The sequence below is a fragment of the Podarcis bocagei genome (assembly GCF_964188305.1).
Source record: "Podarcis bocagei genome assembly, chromosome: 12".
In the NCBI taxonomy this organism is placed as follows: domain Eukaryota; kingdom Metazoa; phylum Chordata; class Lepidosauria; order Squamata; family Lacertidae; genus Podarcis; species Podarcis bocagei.
This window is the reverse complement of record NC_138137.1, coordinates 19,916,056-19,936,385: the sequence shown is the minus strand read 5'-3', so window position 1 is coordinate 19,936,385 and position 20,330 is coordinate 19,916,056. Positions and strand designations below refer to the sequence as shown.

At 42.3% G+C, this 20,330-nt stretch overlaps 2 protein-coding genes across 10 annotated transcripts in view; one reads left to right on the top strand and one right to left on the bottom strand.

Moving 5' to 3' along the window:
- Positions 1 to 20,330, top strand: part of LOC308570194 (uncharacterized protein) — a 92,564-nt gene that overhangs the window by 24,796 nt on the left and 47,438 nt on the right. The window contains exons 3-5 of one of the 4 annotated variants that reach the window (XM_081165010.1): positions 13,651 to 13,696; positions 14,925 to 15,162; positions 15,739 to 16,067. In XM_081165010.1, the coding sequence (XP_081021136.1) occupies positions 13,651 to 13,696; positions 14,925 to 15,162; positions 15,739 to 15,759 (305 nt within the window). In that variant the 3' untranslated portion in view covers positions 15,760 to 16,067. Of the gene's footprint in view, positions 1 to 13,650; positions 13,697 to 14,505; positions 14,604 to 14,924; positions 15,163 to 15,738; positions 16,068 to 16,242; positions 16,611 to 20,330 lie in introns of those variants that run through there. The other 3 variants (XR_014000963.1, XR_014000964.1, XR_014000962.1) reach the window with 3 other exon arrangements.
- Positions 275 to 20,330, bottom strand: part of THRB (thyroid hormone receptor beta) — a 194,383-nt gene continuing 174,327 nt past the window's right edge. For 4 of the 6 annotated variants that reach the window (XM_081164821.1, XM_081164820.1, XM_081164823.1 and 1 more), the window contains 4 exons: positions 17,915 to 18,120; positions 14,012 to 14,158; positions 10,202 to 10,460; positions 275 to 9,305 (listed from right to left, as the gene is read on the bottom strand). In XM_081164821.1, coding sequence (XP_081020947.1) covers positions 9,064 to 9,305; positions 10,202 to 10,460; positions 14,012 to 14,158; positions 17,915 to 18,120 — 854 coding nt within the window. In that variant the 3' untranslated portion in view covers positions 275 to 9,063. The remainder of the gene's footprint in view (positions 9,306 to 10,201; positions 10,461 to 14,011; positions 14,159 to 17,914; positions 18,121 to 20,330) is intronic. The other 2 variants (XR_014000945.1, XM_081164824.1) reach the window with 2 other exon arrangements.

The following is a 20,330-nucleotide window of genomic DNA, read 5'->3' as shown; positions in this document are numbered from 1 at the left end:
GACAGAGCAATGGGAGCTCACTCCGTCGTGGGGATTCGAACCGCCGACCTTCCGATCGGCAAGCCCAAGAGGCTCAGTGGTTTGGTCCCCGGCCCCACCTGAATGGTGCAGCAAGACATTTAAAAGAATGATGCAGCAGGGAGCGTTGCACCATTTGGGTTTCCATCCAGGCAGCATCACATTGGTGCTGGTAGGAGATGCTTAAAAGTCCTCAAGCACTCCAACAAGCTGATTTTAAACTCCTTAAAGAAGAAACGGAGACTCCAACCACTGATCAGTTATAAGATTTTTTCTTTTTAGAATTCAAGCTTACACAGTAATCTATGCCCACTATAGTCATAATTACATATTAATATCTGCATACAAAAGCTATGTAAAAATTATATTCTTCCCCCAAATATACAAATTTTCTCTTCAGATAGTTTAAAACATTTGTGATCACATATTTTAATATAGCTTAGGCTGAAAAAATATTACCCATCTAGCATATCACTTAACACTGTTTGGAAAACAGAACAGAACAGAACAAAACAAAACATTTTTTTTTAATAATAAAAAAAATCCTATTCCAGAATTCTCTGTCTTTCAAATAAATTCATGTAACTTCAAACAGCCTCAGGGCATGAATCCAAAACACAGAAAGGGCAACTCTAAAACCCACCAGAATCTTTCCTAATTTTATTTTGTAAAGAATATAGTATTATATTGGGGGGGTGTGTGAAGCCATTTTGAGGAATTTTAAAATTAAGAACATAAAGAAACAAGAGGGGAAATTACTCATTCATGCCCTGATATGATCTTATCCAACACTAGTGTAATTAAATAAAGTGTCTTTTTAATGTTTAACATTGTGCTCAGTAATTTACATCAATTCAATCCACACCGCGATGTAGATTTACATTTGATTGTCTTGTGCATAAATAAGGGTTCGCTTTTAAAAGTTAGGTAAACTGTGCAAATAGACAGTCACAAACAGCTTATTACTTGCACAATATTGCTTTTGAAGGCGACATCGTTGAATGTGGATCAATACACACAAGCAATGCAGACTCTCTTTGCATTTGCTAACATTTATACAACACAGTAAAAACTTTGTGAGAAAAGGCCATACCTTTTTTGTCATTGTGATTTTTTAAATTTTATTTTTTTAAAAAGCAACATTATTTTTGTTTTTAAAATAAATGTGCTCGCTTTGTTTTAAATATTTTACGTGGAAAATAAACCTCTACCGCTCTAGGATATCGTGTCTCTATAAAAATTTATATAAGGGTCATATCGTAGTAGTATCAAAAGGGAGTATCTGATAAATCTAGTTATTTGAATAAAGTTACAATAATAACAGGACAAACCAAAACTTCTCACATAGGTCTTTGCTGTCTCCAGAGTTGCAAAAAGGCAGGCGAAGAAAACTTGCTTGTTAACGTAGCACATCTCAGGGCACAGTGTCCTTGCAATGTTTTGTCTCCCAAACCTCTCAACAACCGTGCGAGGCAAGGGGCAATTCTGGAATATAAGGCTGAGAGACAAGTGACTTGCCCAAGGTCACCCAGTAGGTCCTTAGCAGAGCGGGAAAATGTTGGTGAACCAAACAGTCTAAAATTCTTATCACCTAGGTGAGGGACCGAGAAACTTCAGCCTTTCGCTTGTGGATGGACTCCAGCTCCTATCGTTCTTGACTGTGCTCTCTGAGGCTACTGGGAGCTGGAGTCCGTGAACATCAGGAAAGCCAGAGATTCCCCAGCCCTGACCTAGAACAAACTGACTTTTTCAAACAAAGCAAAAAATGGATGCGTCTTCCCTGGTTTTGATTCTCATTGCTGACAGTGGGGAAAGGGTTAGCCTTGCAAGCTATTTCTGAAAACCATAAGACTGGTTGGTTTTGCTTATGATTTATGCAGCGATTAGAAATCCGTATGACACCTACAAGTTAAGAGTTCCATAGCATAAAGATAACATCACTAGCAATGACACGCTCCTCTTGCAGTCAGTAGCTTTGTCCAGGCAGATTCCGGAAGAGTAATCTTCCTTCCAATCCCGTTTTGATTTTGCTTCTCCTTTTCTGTGCTCCGCTCTGCGATGGAGTGATTATTTAGCACAAAGATAAAATCACAAATGTCCAATGTCTAAATTCCGACATCTGTATTTTGGCACAGTGTTGTTACTTTTAAGAAACTGCTATCTCACCATATAAATACATTGTCAAGAAATTACAGAACTCAGTTGCAACACAAACCCATTGCAGCTTAAACATCTGTTTGTTTAGAGCAAGAAATAGTAAAGATGACACTTTTTTTTAATAAGGAGTTTTTTTCATATAGAGAACACTCCACTTGCTACTATACCTAGAGCAGAACGCAAAATTGAGAGCCATGTGGCACTGTCAACAAGCAGAAATAAACGCTGTGCAGTGTAAAAAATCATCTTTGTTGTGTTCTGCCAAAAGGCTCAACCCACACAGAAAAAAATACTGGGTGTAGGATTTGCCATTATGAGTAGTCGGTTCTGAAATCTACCCAAGACGCTGGCCATGATTTGACAAAACCTTATAGTTTACCAACCTTGGCAGGACTGAGGACTATGTTCATTTTTTTAAAAAAAATACCCCACACATATTTAAACAAACTAAGGACTCAAACATAGGTCCCAATTCTGCTCTCTCTCCCTGGTGTAAATGAACAGTGAAATCGCTGAAAAAGCCTGTGGAGCTACAAATGTAAAAAACCGGAGTGACTGAAATAAGGATTTAACACCCTTACATTTTGCTAGACCGTCTCCGAAGTACAAAATGGCTATCGAGTTGTGATTGATGACTTGATGGTAACTTAAGTGAATTGGGCTGCACTTACCTAGTGAGTCCCATTGAATTAAGTAGGACTTACTTCTGAGTAGACATGCTTAGAGTTGCAGCCTTAAGTGTCTCTGAAGCATAGTGTGCATTGCTAACCAACTACCACTTAACGTTTTTGTCTAGAAGGTGCTTTAGAATACTGAGTAACAAAGAACTAGTGACCTATGATGTTGGACAGTAGTCCTAAAGTGCCACCTGCAGCTCTGTGCCTCCCGTTCTCATCCTATATGGGAAATGCTCCATATGAACAGAGGGATTCCTTGTTGCAAATGGCGGAAAGGGTGTTCCTCAGCCCTTAGAAAACAATGGGAAAGTTGTGGAGCTGGATGTGCAATGGGGCCAGTTGGCTGGGCTGGAAGGCTTTTCCTTTACTGCAAAGGAACCTTTGGGTACATCCCTCCAGAGTGTGATGACTATTTTGTTTGGAGAAAGTATTAAAAGTCAGATTGGGACTTTGGGCCAGAGTAGGTGAGCCTCAGTGCTTTTCTCCCTAAAAAAATGTTCATTTTGACTCAAGAAAATCACCATTTTATAGTTCAAATCGGGAAAAATAAATACAGTAAACGGACAAAAGTACAAAGGTTCACAAAATGTTTAGGGGTATGCGTACCCCCAGGAAAAAAGCACTGGTGAGCCCGATAAATTGATCTTTCAGGCTGTAAGCCTATACCTACTTGACATGAGAGCAGGGGCCATCAAACTGAATGGGACTTGCTGGCGAGTAAACATGCATATGATTTCAGCATTAATTTATTGGTGGGCTGGGAGGGGCTGGAAGGCAGAAAATGTGAGTAGGGTCATGTTTTACCCTGCACCCTGACCTAAACTGGCTACCCACAAGCCGCTGCTTGCACCATTATGGAAAATGCGCATACTGTACAGAAAACCTCGGTTGTCGAACGTATTCCATTCTGGAATCTTGTTTGGCTTCCGAAACGTTCAACAACAGAGGCGTGGCTTCCGATTGGCTGCAAGAGCTTCTTGCACTCAAGCGGGAGCCGCGTCGGATGTTCGGCTTCCAAAAAAAGTTCAAAAACCAGAACACTTACTTCTGAGTTTTCGGCATCCGGGAGCTGAAACGTATGATAACGGAGGTGTTCGGGAACCGAGGTTTGACTGTCCTAATATATTTTCCCTTATTGCCCACTAGGACCAAGAGGGTGAAAGGCAGGAAGCCAGCAGTAGGCAGAGCAAAAGCTAATGACAGGTGGAGCTAACTAATTTTGGTTTTGTCCCCATCCTCCTCCCTGCTGACTCTCCCTACAAGGCAGAGGTAGACTTGTAGGAGCCTAAGGTGGAAGAAGCAAGTAGCCGAGACCAGCCCCTGGACCGGTTGTAAGACAGAAGACATGGAGGAACTGAGATTGATGGGGCAGCCGTCCCATTTGGTAATGGAGCAGCCTCCATGGCTAATGGCTCAAGCAAGAACTGGGAAGTGGGATTTTGATCAAGAAAATGCCAAATGGTTCTCATCTTATTACCCTGGGGCTACTTTTAAAAGATGTGAAGGGAGACAGTTGTCTTTGTGTGTCTGGGGCACTGAAGCCTTTCAAGAAAAACAGCTCTTGACTAAATGGCTTTAAGGATGCACCCAGACCCAACATGCTTGCCGTATTTCATTTCACGTTACTCATTTGTTCCCTATTAATCCAGTTTTAAAATTTACATGTTTCCTCCGCATGAAGTGTTCTCTGAATTGGGGACCCGAGTCTTTGAAATTTATATTGAGCAATGCTGAATTCAGATGATTATGCCACACATTCCCCACATGTGCTTGATGATATGTGCTGAGAAATGGGAAGAAACAGGGAAACTTCCAAGACAGGACTGTGAAGTGCCTGCATTTCTGATATCATCAACTGCCCAGTTTAGCATCTGCTAAAAGAATTCGGCAAGGCCAAGGAGTAGTTGGGGCATCATGATGGAAATTCAGCATAAATGCTTGATTCTGTAGGGTTAGGGAAGGTACAAGTCCTCCATCTATACTGTGCATGGCCAAACTTGGCCCTCCAGATGTTTTAGGACTACAATTCCCACCATCCCTGACCACCGGTCCTGTTACCTAGGGATCCCAAAACATCTGGAGGGCCAAGTTTGGCCATGCCTGATGTACTAATCATGGGTGGTTTTCTGCTTTACTAACAGTGCAATGCTATACATGTCTACTCAAAAGTAAGTCCTATTGCATTCAGTGGGGCTTACTCCAGGTAACTGGGCACAGGATTGCAGCCTGAGGTTATGTTTTGTATAAAATAGGCCAGGAAAGGTTTACAGACCATGGGAGGCAATAACCATGAGGAAGGTATCAGCAGCCCATGGTCTGGAGGACACCTTAAGTACTGCTCACCCACATCTATTTCCATAGGCCTTGCAAGCAAGATGGATGTTTGTGTAGATTGAACTGCAGTACTTTCAAACTCCACTAATCTCCTTATTAAGTAAGCTGACGAGGGCCAGTGCCAACTTGTGATGTATTTGCCTGTAATATTTGTAAAGCAGGTATTTGACAAGACACATTTATCTGGGCAGATGGTTGATCTATTTTGAATTTGTTCATCTTTTGGAGAAAAAAAATTCCCTGAGTTGATCCAATTGAATTTTTGGATAAGCATTTTCAAACGACTTAAGCTGGTGAAAGAGACCAGGTGAAGCTTACTTTGAAACTTTGCATATTCTTATGCTATCAGAAGCTTATGAAACAAAAGGCATCACAAAAGCTCACAATTGTCTCTTTTATGGCAACAACCGTCTCTCTGGAGACAGGTGATATTAGGTTCTGTAGACGTATCTGGCACCCGAGAGAATATTATGCAACCTCTTGGATGCCTCATTCATGAATTGATCTATGTTAACACTTTTCACTATGGATGTGGGTTATTACTCTTGCAGTAATAACTTTTGTAATGACTTCTGTTTTGCAGCAGTTAAAAAACAAAGGGAGTAAACGTGATGCCTTTGTTTCTTCTGTGACTGTTTAGGAGCCTCTCATTCTCCACCCCCACCCCCAAATTCATATAGACTGTGAAAAATATATACGGCATGTTTAGCCATTTGCTAACATGGATCACAACCTAACCTAAGTCATTGAAATCAGTGAGTTTAAGCACACCTAACTCTGTATTGGATTGCGGGGCCATGGACTTGATTAATGTCCACCATGTGATGACACAGTTTGGTGCATGAGCACTCAAAAGACTTCCTTTGCTAATGGAATGAAGCATGGCTGATAAGAACTCTACCGTTCTCGTTTTGTCCACAGTGAAAGTCTTCCTGAGTACAGAATTTTTCCAGAGTATACAATGGTGCTCTGGGTCTAGACTTCTAGCGATTGTTCTGGGCCGACATGGCTCCCAAGGGTTTGTGGAATTGTCGTCGTCTTCTTGCAACAGAAGACGTAACAAATGCCGCTTCTGGAACTAATGTTGATTGCCAAAGCAGTTTGCTATGTGGCATGGGAACTTTTTGTTTCAGAAGTGCAGGCACTAAGCCCCTGCTGGCTGCAGCACAGACTAGATTCACGTTTCCTGGGGTCCTTGCCCCGGGTTACAGTCACTATGAGAGTGATTGTAGAGAGGCAGTGAAAGGGTCTATCGCCTTTGTTGCTTACTGATATGTGAATGCACAGGGTAGGATGGAAGGATTCAAAAAGCGTACTTTGAGAATAAGCTGAACTGGGAAATGAAAATAAAAGGGGGGGGAAGGGCCTACCTGGTGCATCATATAAAAAATGAGAGCAGTTCACAGCAAATAAGTTAGGTGTTCCATGAACTGCATATCTAGCCTGTTTAAATATCACCATCAGAACAGCCCCACGTGCACTGATTCTTGATTAACAGAATACAGCAGCAGGATAGCTTGTCCTGCACAGTTCGTTACTAATATATCAGAGGGAAATAATTGTTTTCAGGGAAGGGGGAGGAAAAAAAGGAAAATGCAACCCATTATCTTAACTAGGGAAAAGGATGAAGTATAAAGGGCTTGGTTGGCGTAACTTTTAAAGCTGTTTTCCCTTTATGGTCAGTTTTATACAGATTTCTATAAAAGGAGAGACAGTCATTTCAAATACTCTGTGGTCACATCTATACCACACATTAAAAGCACACGGCTTTCCCCAAAGTATCCTGGAAGTGTAATTTACCTCTCACAGAGCTGCAATTCCTAGCACACTTAGCAAACTACAGTTCCCAGGATTCTTCAGAGGAAGCCACGTGGATTAAATACACGGTGTGGATGTGGCCCATGAATTTAGCCCACCCCTGCAAATGATTTTTGAATCTGGGTCTCGGAAAAGCATTCAGACAACCCATTTTCACCTCAAGATTCCGCCCACAATGTCAAGAAGGCCACTAGGAATGGATAGGAAGTCCCTACTGTGGTTGTGGGAATGGTCATTAAATTGCTGGAATGAAGTTGTAGAGTCTTAATTACAAATACAACAAATGCATTTGTACTTTAGGGCTATGTCAATTTCTCTTGCCTATGTTTCTGGGAGTAGCCAACATGGCCCCTTCTAGATGTCACGGACTCCAACTCCCATAATTCCTGACATGGTGGCCATGTTTGCTGGGGCTGATGAGAGTTGTGATCCACAACAGCTGGATGCCACCATGTGGGCTGCCCCTGATTTATATGCTTGAGTTTTCAGAGAAATTCTGACTCTTCCTTTAAATTCTCCCAATCCAGAGTCACAGAAGTCATCAGACATGCAGAAAGTGCCCGCACACACTCAGAAATGCCTTATTCAAATTTTGTGTGTGCCTATGGGCTTTCTGCATCTATAGAAATTAGTGAGGTAGCCCTTGCAGCAGGGATGGAGAAGCTGTGCCCTCCATTTGCTGCTGGGTGCCAACTCCTAGCAGCTCCGGCCACCATGGCCAAGGGTCTTCTGGAGGACCACCACAAGTTCCCCATCCTCAATTTACAGGGGGATATTTTTGGTGTGCCTATCAGAGTTCCTGCACTCATAAGAAATGAATGGATCAAGCCCAAAGTTATCGCGTTTCTCCCGCTCCTCCCCAACAGCCTGGATGATTAATACAGTCGTACCTTGGTTGTCGAACAGAATCAGTTCCGGAAGTCCAGTCGACTTCCGAAAATGTTTGAAAACCAAGGCACGGCTTCCGATTATAATATAATAATAATAATTTATTATTTATACCCCGCCCATCTGGGGTATAAATTGGCTGCAGGAGCTTCCTGCACTCAATCGGAAGCCGCAGAAGCCCTGTCGGATGTTCAGGTTCCAAAGAACGTTTGCAAACCGGAACACTCACTTCCGGGTTTGCGGTGTTCCGGAGCCAAAACTAAGCTGTTCAAAAACCAAGGTACGACTATGTAGCAATTTCCCCTATTTAGCAACATGAAGTCAAATTTGTTTTAGAAGACTTGGGGCAATGTAGGTTCCAAATGTCAGTTCTTACTCTAGTAGGTGTGACTTTTGTTCACACATCCCAATAAAATATGGAAAATAGGAACAAACGAAGGACTTTCCGCACTTTTTGGAGCATTGACCTATTAGGTTTTTTTTTTTTTAAAGGATTTTAAAATACAAAAGGTTTTATTTATTTACTTGTAAGATACCCATTCTGATCTCAAAGCAATGATGGCAATTATGGAAGTCTTTGGCTAAATTAAGATGCACTCTCTTAAGAACTACTAAAAACCATGGTTGCAATCAGGTGAAAGTTAGGCATGGTTAAGTCCTATCGATTTCAGCTGGTACTTAGGTGAGCCTAACACTTTCTAGATTGTAGCAAATACCTCGTGTCCTGAAAGTGAGATAATACTGTACAAAATATGGCAGAATTAAAAAATATAAAGATCTGAGTATCTATTTGTTTCCCTACTAGTTCAGCTTATTTCCCCACCTCTCTCCAAGCAGTGATGAGTGTGAGCTTATGAGCACCTGAATGCTGGTGAATGAAACGGATTCATTTGTATTTCCAATGTCAAACTTTCAAAGGATTCACATCAAAAGGACACACACACACACACACACACACACACACACACACACACAAATGCAATTGTCACAAGTACCCGCATTGAAGGGAGATCATCAATCGTGCCTATCAAAAATAATCCTCCAAACAAAAAACAAGGTGGAACAAAATGGAAATGGACAAAAAAAAGAGAGAGAGAAAATACTAGGCAATGGAATGAAATGACAGACACCCAGTAGTGCTATAGGATTTTCGAGAACCTCTCCAGTCTTTTTAATCCTCAAAAACTTCCAGGAACAAAGGGGGAAAGAGTTCTGTTGGGCATTCCACCTTCATGTGCAGGAAGCGGCTAGCATGACAGGCGCCAATCATTCGTAGGTCCGTCACTTTCATCAGCAGTTTTGGCCAAAAGTGTGCAATGTGATGCTTTCTGTAATTAATGTAGTGTTCAAATGCCAGGAGGAAGCCCTCTTGGCACTTTTCTATTCTCTCGACGCTGACAAGACCCGGACGATCTGCATAATTTAGACGAAAGGCACAAGTTATTTCCTTACATCCACCCAGGACTACTTAAACAAGTACCTTCTGCAGAGCTCAGTCAAATTTTAAGGAATTGATACTGCTCAGTGGCAGGTTCCCACAGTATTTCCCAATGCAAGTCGAGCCTGACACAGCTTCCCTGAGGCTTCAGAGAACCAGAGTAAGGTAGTGGGTTGTCTCTTGGGCAAAACATAGGGCTAGAACATGGGAGCAGTTGCCAATTGAGAATTTTACCTTATATGTTTTGGTAAAACAATACAGTGGTACTTTGGTTTTCGAACGTAATCCGTTCTGGAAGACTGTTTGAATTCTGAAATGTTTAAAAACAGCCGACGGCTAGGCCTCCAGAGCTTGCACTCAGCAGAAGCTGCGTGGCATGTTTGACTTCCAAGACATGTTAGAAAATGGAAGTATTTACTTTTGGGTTTATGGCGTCCGAAACTCGAAATGTTCGACTTCTGAGACGCTCGAAAACCAAGGTACCACTGTATATGTGCACACTAGGCTTAATTTTGCTCTCCCCATATTTATTTCCCTAGAGAAGTACCGTATTTTTCACTCTATAAGACGCACCAGACCATAAAACGCACCTAGTTTTTGGAGGAGGAAAATAAGAAAAAAAATATTCTGAATCCCAGAAGCCAGAACAGCAAGAGGGATCACTGCGCAGCGAAAGCAGTGATCCCTCTTGCTGTTCCTGGCTTCTGGGATAGCTGCGCAGCCTGCATTTGCTCCATAAGACGCACACACATTTTCTCTTACTTTTTAGGAGGGAAAAAGTGAGTCTTATAGAGCAAAAAGTACGGTACTCTAGGAAGCCAGTGTGGTGTAGTGGCCAGAGTGTAAATTACTAAACTATTTTCATACTCACCTGAAGACATCAGCAGTACCGCCTGTAGGAGAGCGACTTCCGTGTCATCTAGGTTGAATGATGACAATGACATGCCCAGGTCAAAAATGGCATCTGATACAACTCCAAGACCCCCATTTTTCAGCTGGCCCCTGGTCACCGCCATCTCCCCATTCAGGGTCAAAGTCTCGCTCTCGGGGTCATAGCGAACTGCTGCTCTGAGGGACATAATCTCCATGCAACAACCTTTCAGAAGGATGATCTGGTCTTCACATGGCAGCTGCAGAGAATGGCAAGTGAGAATCAGTTTTCCTGCACTTAAGTGAAAGGCTAAACGCTAAAAAGTAAAATAAATATTGGCACCACCCCTGTATGCAGTTTCCTTTCATTCCTTCCCTTTATCACTTCCTTTGATCACTAAAACCTGCCGAGAGAGTATTCTTAATAATGTCATCCACATGCCGCCTTCAAAGAAGTCACTGTCATTTTTCAGCCTTCACTGAGACTTGGGGATTACTGGAGAGTCAAGATGGGATAGGTATACATTCAAAGCAGTTTAATTTATTATTACTATTTTGATGATGATGATTGTATAATTAATAAATCGCTATCTATTACAGTAATATTATTGCAATGTGTCATACTTGGGGCTGCTTTTGAAAACGGCAGCTCATTCAGAAATCAGCAGAATTCATATTATACCAAATCTGGCACAACTGCACTAGCTACCGTTTTAGCTGGTTTTAGTTGGTTTTGACCCATAAAGTCTTAGGTGGCTCAGGACCTCAACAACTGCCTCTCCCCACATAAACCAGCCTGGAACCTGCGATCATCATCGGAGGTCCTTCTCTGTGTGCCTCACCTGAGGGACATGAGAAACGGCCTTCTCAGTGGTGGTTCCCCACTTATGGAACGTTCTCCTCTGGGAAGCACAACTGGTGCCATCTTTGTCTGGTTTTAGGTGCCAGGCAAAAACATTTGCATTTATGAAGGCCTTCAGTCATTAATTGAGAGGGTAATTAGTTATGTTTTCTGCCTCTTTATTGGGCTCATCCTTTGATGTGAGGTGGGTAGGATATGTATCTTTTATATTTATTTCTGGATTTGCACTTTAAATCTTGTTTTACTGCTGCTTTTATAATTGGTTTTAATGTTGCTTGCTACTTTTATTATTATTATGTAAGTTGCTTTGAGACACTTTTGTGTAAAAAGCTAATAATAATAATAATAGTAATTAATAATAGTAATGTGAATGACCCAGCAATGGTACATACTTGTGTTATACAACCGCTATAACCATCTTTGTCCCCCACAAAACCTTCAGCCCATTGGCCAACGTAAATTCGAACCCTTCAGGGTAGGAGGCCATCTTGTTATTAGTTCTGTAGCACTATTAAATCACCCGTAGTCCATAACATAAAGTAGTTATGGAAACAAAAATCTGTTCCATTTTGGCTTCAGTTATTAAGTTATTTTATTTTTAAGTCAAGTTGAGAGGTGTGTGTGTGTGTGTGTGTCTGTGGGGTTGGGAGTCGTTATTTATAGTACTGACACAGTGATTACATTTAATCTCGACAAAAAAAAAAAGCCCTTCTGAGTGGGCGAAAGGATCACGGCTTAGCAGAAATGAAAGCAATGTTCCAGGGGCCGAATGGTTTTTGAAAAATGTAGTCTGCCTGCAAAGGAAAATTGACACTTGATTGTAATGTCATCTTTTCCCCGCCTCAGCTGCCAGCTTTAAGTGTAGAGTATCTGACTCATAGGGAGAGTGACTGATGCTACTGCTAAGAGGAAGGCATGCTTGGCAAATCCACACCGTGATCAACTCCCGCCTGGAAACCAATGTCCCCACTGTGGAAGGATGTGTGGATCCAGAATTGGCCTCCACAGTCACTTACGGACTCATTGGTAAAACCGTGTTTATAGAAGACTATCTTACTTGGCTACGAGTGATTGCCAAAGGAGAACAACTCGTCAGGTTTCGCTACATCAGCTTCAATAGTTTACACAGGTCGGGGCAAATGGGAAGTGATGTTTCATAACCAAAAAGAAGGGTGGGGGGCAAGAAAAGCAGAGAGAGAAAATGAGGGCTAAAATATATTCTAATTATCCAAAATAAACATGATTAGTTTAATAATTTTGAAACAAGCACATTCCCTTTGAGACTCATTTGGCACTTGCATGGTGTTGCAGAGTTTTGCTCTCAGCTGTTGAGTATTCTGAAGTTTGGACAAGAGAGGGTGAATTGGGGCAGAGCGAATGGCTTAAGGGCAGCAGGAAAGCTATGCCAACCAAATCTTTTGTTCGGGGAAACTACATGAAAGTGGCCCAGAATGGCCAGACTCACTTGGAACAGGGAAGCCATTTGCACGAAGTGTTATCCTCCCTCTCTTTCACTACAGCTAAGGATGATCTGAGATCTGTGTATGAAAGGAACAACTGAAAAAATGTTCTGGAACAGATAAAGGGACACACAAGAGAGAGTGAGAGAGACAGAGGGTGTTTTCACACACAGGTGATTTAGCTTCACCCGATAATTTTGTTCTGCTTTAAACTGGAAGCTGAAAAATGGACTAGCCCATTCCTTGGGCAAGTCTCCCTTTCTCCAGTCCCAACAGTTGAGAGATGAGGGTGAGGATTTTTCAGTGGAACAACTGTGTTTTTGAGGAAAAGGTTAAATGCACTCTTCTTCCTCCTTGCTGCACTTCCAATCGTAGCACTTTGGATTAATCCATGTTGTGAAGTTGTCCCTCTGGTTAAATATCTGTTTTCATCTATTTGTAATTTCCTCAAATGCCATTATTGGAAGACAATCCATCATATTTATATGCATGTAAAAGTGACTTAGGGGAGTCTATGGAAGACAATGGGGATTTTCCTGGAGATAACCTGGAGATCTTTTTCTTTTTATTAATCAGCACTACTAAGGAGACTATAAAGGACACACAATACAAAGTTCTCAGTGTGTTGTACGTGACTCCTGCAGTACTTCAACGGATATGCCCTACTATAGTTAGTACACTGGTCAGATTGGTTTATGATTTCACCTTTGATTGGAGCAGTGTTAGTGCCTTAAACAGTGTAAGAGTTCAGGAATACATTCCAGATGACATCCAGGAATTTTGCCACATTAGGCCACAGGTAGCTCCCCCAGCTATGCTAGGTGATCACTTTGAATCTATAGACTCTGTATTTTTGCATAAGGGCCTTCTTAAGTAATTGTATCCAGGGGCAAAGTTGTGTATAGCACATAACAGGAAGTCTCCCAAGAAACTATATAAAAAGCAGTGCATTAATAAAATTCTCGCCCTGGGCTCCTTGGACACTAAAGGCAGGGGCTTAATTAATTAATTAATTAATTAATTAATTAAATTTGGGAGATGATGGTTACATACAATCTTACTCAGAATGTGCAGCAAGCAAGGGATACAATATATATATAAAATCCTTGATTTCTCTTTATTTCCTAGGTGGAAGCCCATCAAATCTTTTGATCAAATCTGAATCAAGTGACAGGTACCCATATTTTTGTTTCTGACTATGATATACAGTATATAACTTAGATATGATATAGTTAGTGAGCTGGATATCTCACAGGCATGATATAATGAGATAGCTATATGTAAGTTTATTAATTCCTAGTTCTTCTTGTAGTGTTGTGTGTATACTTTGTTGTCTGTGTTGTAACTCTATCTCAAAATAAAATAAAATTCCATCTCAAGCTGTTTTTAGGGGTGGTAAACAAAGTTCACATTTACATGCAAAATAAATAAATAAATAAAGGAGAAGGAAAGAAAAAAGAGAGAGGTTAAACTGGAAAGAAATCCGTACCTCACAGAACATAGGCAACTTTTTGGCAAAATCCACCACTCTTGTGATTGCTGGTGTGATAATTTTTGTAAACTGGCTGAAGGCTTCTAAATCTACTTTCCCGCCTTCTGGGGCATTTACTATTGGTGCTTGTCCAATATCCTCTGGCTAACAACAGAAAAGAAAAACATTGTAAGGAGACAGTTTATTTGCAGCGGACATGGAATCTTCTTAAACTTTCGTGGAGCGCTGGCAGTTCAAACCCATCACTTCTTCTGTTTTGTTTGTAAGAAAGCCCCATAGCTATTACTTAGCAAAATTAACTTTTGTATTCAAAAGAAGCCACTGTCTAAGACAAACTCTTGTACGCGTAAGTTTCTGACATGCCACTACTCATTTGTGTAGGCAGCTCAGTGCTTTGCAAATGTAGCTACTTATTCTTGTCTATTTATGTTATCTTGTGGAAGCCATTTAGCTGTTCACCCCGAAACCCTAAAGCGAGTGTCGTTTCTCAGTCCCACCTAGGAAAACTCATCTTCCCCTGAAATCCAAAAGGAAGAGAAGTCCTTCGACATTAAATTTGTCAGAGGAGGGGAATTTCTGACCTTTCCTATAAATTTGTTGTCATTTGCTAGAGGGACAGAGAGGCTTCACCAAAGTTCATAATAGCCGAAGGCTGTTCCTATAGCTGCGCTAACCTGACAGGTAAGAAAAACAGACAGGATATGAACCAACACGGGTTATATTCTCTCAACAGTTGATCACTTGGTTTGAGGGGTGAAGCTAAGTTCAGGAATTCAGGTCAAAGAGGCTAACGTTAAATATGTGTTCTGTTTCCTATCACTGAGTTTATGTTTGTATGGTTTGCCCAATACATGTTGTTGTTGTTTAGTCGTGTCCGACTCTTCATGATCACAAATATTTTCCACTACAGTGGTACCTCGGAAGTTGAACGGAATCCGTTCCGGAAGTCTATTCGACTTCCAAAATGTTCGGAAACTAAGGCACGGCTTCCAATTGGCTGCAGGAAGGTCGTGCAGCCAATCCGAAGCTGCGGAAGCCACATCAGATGTTCGTCTTCCAAAGAACGTTCAGAAACCAGAACACTCACGTCCAAGTTTCCGGCGTTCGGGAGCCAAAACGTTCGACTCGCAAGGTGTTTGGGAGCCGAGGTACGACTGTATTAGGAAACAAAACGGTACTGCTATTCTAAAGCTGTAACTAAGTAAAAATGACAAATAGGCGCTGTGGGTTAAACCACAGAGCCTAGGACTTGCTGATCAGAAGGTCGGCGGTTCGAATCCCCGTGATGGGGTGAGTTCCCATTGCTCGGTCCCTGCTCCTGCCAACCTAGCAGTTCGAAAGCACGTCAAAGTGCAAGTAGATAAATAGGTACCGCTCCGGCGGGAAGGTAAACAGTGTTTCTGTGAGTTGCTCTGGTTTGCCAGAAGCAGCTTAGTCATGTTGGCAACATGACCAACATGTACGCCGGCTCCCTCGGCCAATAAAGCGAGATGAGCACCGCAACCCCAGAGTCGGTCACGACTGGGCCTAAAGGTCAGGGGTCCCTTTACCTTTACTAGGATCTGCAACAAAATGTTGCAGTGTGTTCAGGTTCCCTGCCACTCCATTCTAATATCACCACCCTAGTTTTTTATTTCCTGCTCCCACAGGGACTCGGCATGCTCACTGCTCAGTGAAGTGTTTTGGCTTCTGTCATTACATCCTCCTAACCCTACAGTCTCCAGGAACTAGGAGCATGTCTGTAGGTGGGAGAGGACTTCCAAAAAAACTGTGCGGCCAGGGTTCGCTCTCACCAGAAAGCCTATGCACGACAGGTAGGCTTCTCCTCTGCAGGCATGCCCTGTGTGGACATGGTGTGGAGCTTGGGCTGGCTGGGATATGATGTGATGCTGAGAGCAGGGTCAGCACCCAGCAACTGGTTTTCACTTCACATGATGATGGGATGAGTGAATCTGGCAATTCTGGGTTCTCTCATTTTAGTTCTCTACATTATTTTCCATTTTATAAAAAAAAATCCTCAGTATTTTATTGAGAATTTCTCCCATTAAACACACTTTTTAAAAATGTGTTTTTGTCAAATACACTCATCTTTGCAAAAAAAAAAAAAAAAAAAAACCCCCAAACAAACCACACAACTCTAATGGAATGCATTTCTGTATATTATTTTCACTAGTATATGCTTTATGTGCACACTTTACCCATAATGCAGTTTTTAACCCCTAATGCAGTTTTTAACACGTTTGCTCAACTGGAGAACTACAAAATTTTGGGGGAAATTGAATTACAAAGGATTGCTGTGTTCGTTCACACATTGTTTCAATAAAAGTGCAAGTTTGGTAAGTTCTGCTTTCCCGCTCGCCTTAAACGTCAGGGAAAACTATGCGCACAACACACCAGCACCTCATTAGAATCACATAAATGCAGGGAAATAGTTATTACTTTTCATGTTAGGTATTTATAACCAACTTTTCAATTTTAACAAATTCCCAAAGCAGTAACAAAGACCATCCATACTTACCGTATATACTCGAGTATAAGCCGACTTTTTCAGCACATTTTTTAATGCTGAAAAAGCCCCCTCAGCTTATACTCAAGTGAGGCGGGCGGCAGCAATGTAAGGACAAGCAGCCCGAAAGGAACCCTTTCTCGCCACTGGTCCCACCGCCGCCACCCGCCTCTCTCAAGGGCAGGCACAGGAGCCGCGGTTGGGAGAGGCAGAGCGGCAGAGGTGGGCAGCGGAGGGACGAGCGGCAAGAAAGGAGCCCTTTCTCACTGCTGGTCACTCCACCGCTGCTGCTGCCACCCGCCTCTCGCAAGGGCAGGCGCTGTGCTGCACCTCTCCCAACCGTGGCTCCTATGCCTGCTCTTGGAAGCGGCAGAGGCAGGGGCAGCGGAGGGATGAGTGGCCCAAAAGCAGCCCTTTTGGGCTGCTTGTTCTTCCTCCATCGCTGCTGCCGCCACCAGGTTTGTGGTGTGGTGAACCGGCTTATACTCGAGTCAATAAGTTTCCCCAGTTTTTTGTGCTAAAATTAGGTGCCTCGGCTTATATTCGGGTCGGCTTATACTTGAGTATATACAGTAGGTTCAACTTTGCCTTATTAGATTATATCCTCTTCCTGGTATGTGTGTGTTGGCGGTGGGGGAACCTAGCAGACAAACCTGGGACTCTAGCGGATGATGATGATAACAACAACAACAACAACAACAACAACAACAACAACAACAACAACAACAATGCTGCCCATCTGACTGGGTTGCCTCAGCCATTCTGGCCAGCTCCCAAGAAAAAATAGTAAAAATACAAAACATCATCAAACACTAAAAACTTCCCTGAACAGCTCTCTTGAAGACGCCTGCAGTTAAATATTAGTTTCATTATTTTAAAAGCAATGTGCTCTGCAGGTTCTTGTACTGATTTGCCGTTATGCAAAAGCAAGCATTTCTCATCCAGAAAGGACCCTTGCAATGTGAAAATGTCTCTAGTTAAGGAACAGGCATGTAAAACCTGTTCAAATTATATTTTCCCTGTTCTCTTCTATTTCTGGCTTCCATTGATCTAAATTGGTAGAATATCAAAACTCGCAGTGACACTATGGTAAACAACAGGCCACATGCTAGGATAGTTCTAGTGACACCAGCCGTTTCCATGGATCACTATATTGAGAATTTTTGTTTGCGTATTGCAGAAAACATGTGAAACTCAACTTTGTCTTCATATGTTATTGCGCTCATTTGTTCTTTACTTCCGGTTGAGGAAACATGGTGGGCCTAAAGTGAAGAACTTTAGAGATCAAAGCTTCCCACCCAATTTGTCCGTCAACCAAAAAGTAAATGATGCTAAAAAATCAGGTCAAGTGAGGAGTGGTTCTGGAGAGCTCCTCACACCATTGTGTCACCTACCAGAAATTTCCTTTTCTGTTTCCAATGGCTTCCTTGTGCATTGGTGGCGACATGGGCTTCCGTAACAATTTTGATAAGCTCCCACTCTTCATCTGTTGGCTCAGGTTTCATCCCAATGGTTTTCTGTAACTCTTCCCGACGTCTCTTCTCTCGATTCTCCTCTATCAGTTTTCTTTTCGCTAATCGCTTGCTGTCATCCAACACCACTATAACAAGGAAAGGACATATTAGAGGAAAACGGATTGCGAACACTTCTTGGAACTGCATAATCTGGTTTTTGGGGGGGATTAAGGCTATCTATCTTGGGAGCCGAAAAGAGGTTTCATCTACCTGTGCAAAATCTATTTGTCACTTTCACCCACACAACTGTGCACACCCTCCGGCAATCGAGCCAATTCCAAATAACTGAAATCGACAACAAAATGCCTCTTACAAAGCACTACAAAACTATGACCCCTTTTCTCCGTCCTGTTCTTAGCACAAGAAGTTAAGCATGTTTAAAAATCCATGTTGATGCAAAGAAGCCTGGTTCGCCCAGAAGTCTGTGCCCTAAAATTACGTGTTTCCTGTGTGAGCAGGGAGCATAGTGCCAATTGCAAGGGATCGGGCAAAACTACAGTGGTTCCAGCAACTAAATATTCTCCCATCAAGGGAAAACATCATAGTATCCTCTCAATGGTAGTTCTAGTCTTGCGCCTAGAGCCTTCACAATGGAGTGGCTGGTTACAGAGACTGCATACTATTTGCCTGGCTTATCTAGGTAGTTTCATTTTTGCACGTTATATTATCCAAGAGAGCAAAGAGAGAGCAGAGTTTATCCATAATTGACATGCTATTGGTAGCAGCAGTTCAACTGTCACTTCTGTTTTATGTAATGTAGTCCAACTTTACAGAGGCTATATTTAGATGGAGAAGATACTCGGGCTGTCATGTTCGTTTGGCTGCCGCACAGAATGACAGCAAGTAAGGTAAAGGTAAAGGACTCCTGGACGGTTAAGTCCAGTCAAAGGTGACTATGGGGTGTGGCGCTCATCTCGCTTTCAGGCCGAGGGAGCCAGTGTTTGTCCACAGACAGCTCTCCGAGTCATGTGGCCAGCATGACTAAACCACGTCTGGAGCAATGGGACGCGGTGACAGAAACCAGAGCACACAGAAACGTCATTTACCTTCCCGCCACAGCGGTACCTATTTATCTACTTGTACCTGCTAGGTAAGGCAGGATCTCCAGGGATGTGGGTGGCGCTGTGGTCTAAACCACTGAGCCTCTTGGGCTTGCCAATCAGAAGGTTGGCGGTTCGAATCCGCACAATGGGGTGAGTTCCTGTTGCTCTGCCCCAGTCCGCTAGTGCTAACTGGCAATTTAGTTTATCAGGAAGATAATGGTCAACAGACCGACGGCAATAAATAATTCAGGGAAATGTGCAACAGTGAACCATAACTAATTGCTATCACTAGTCACATGGGTGGGATTAGAAAGGAACGGGGTGGAAAGGACCCAAAATGAAGTTTGGGCTTGGTTTTTATCAAAAAACAGTCTCCATGCCCCACTGCTTTGGAAACCAAGGAGACTTGACATATCATAAACGGCTTGGGGGTAGGATGTTTTTTGACAAGCACAAGCCTGAAGTTCCCTTGGGTACAAAGAGCTATAAGGAGGGAGTGGCAGAGGTCACAGGTTCAATCTCGAGCATTAAAAGGGCCAAGTTAGAAGTGATGGGGAAGCCTTTTGTATGGGACCCCAGACAGCCATTGCCAGTCAGAGTGGACAATGCAGATGAGCCTGGTAGAATGCAAATTCCTTTCCCCCCGATATAATTTTTATATGATTTTACAAGTGTAGAATTATAACAATACAAAATACATATTCATATTCAGAGATTTCTCAGAATCCCAAGACTTCCCACCTTCCTCTCCATGGGTCCTATTCTCAACCTTTTCAACTGCATATTATTTCATCATCCAAATTTTATGTCTCTCCATTTTGTCCATAGTATTTTCTACATTACAAGTGTTATTGCAATCCTGTGAATATTTTAATCTGTTTACAGTGGTCTCTCAAGTAAAATACCCCCCCCCCCCAATTCTTGATGAAAGTTTTGGTCCTCTTGGTTCCTGAGCTTTCTGGTCAGTTTTGCCATTTTGGCATAATCCTAGGATTGCAATTTTCTATACTCCTTTACTTTCCTGTTTTATAAAACGGGCTCCTTCTACCCTGTTACGTACTAAGTTGGATCCTAGAATAACAGGCAAGTAGGATCATAGACTGTAACAACTGATTGGCCTGCAGGAAAAGACCAATCAGTCTCCAGGAGGGAAGAAGAATCAGCCAATCTGACAGGACTCACTGTGTAAATAATGTATATAAAAGCCTGAGGTTTGGGGGGCAATTCAATCACTGTTTCACAAGCTGCAATAA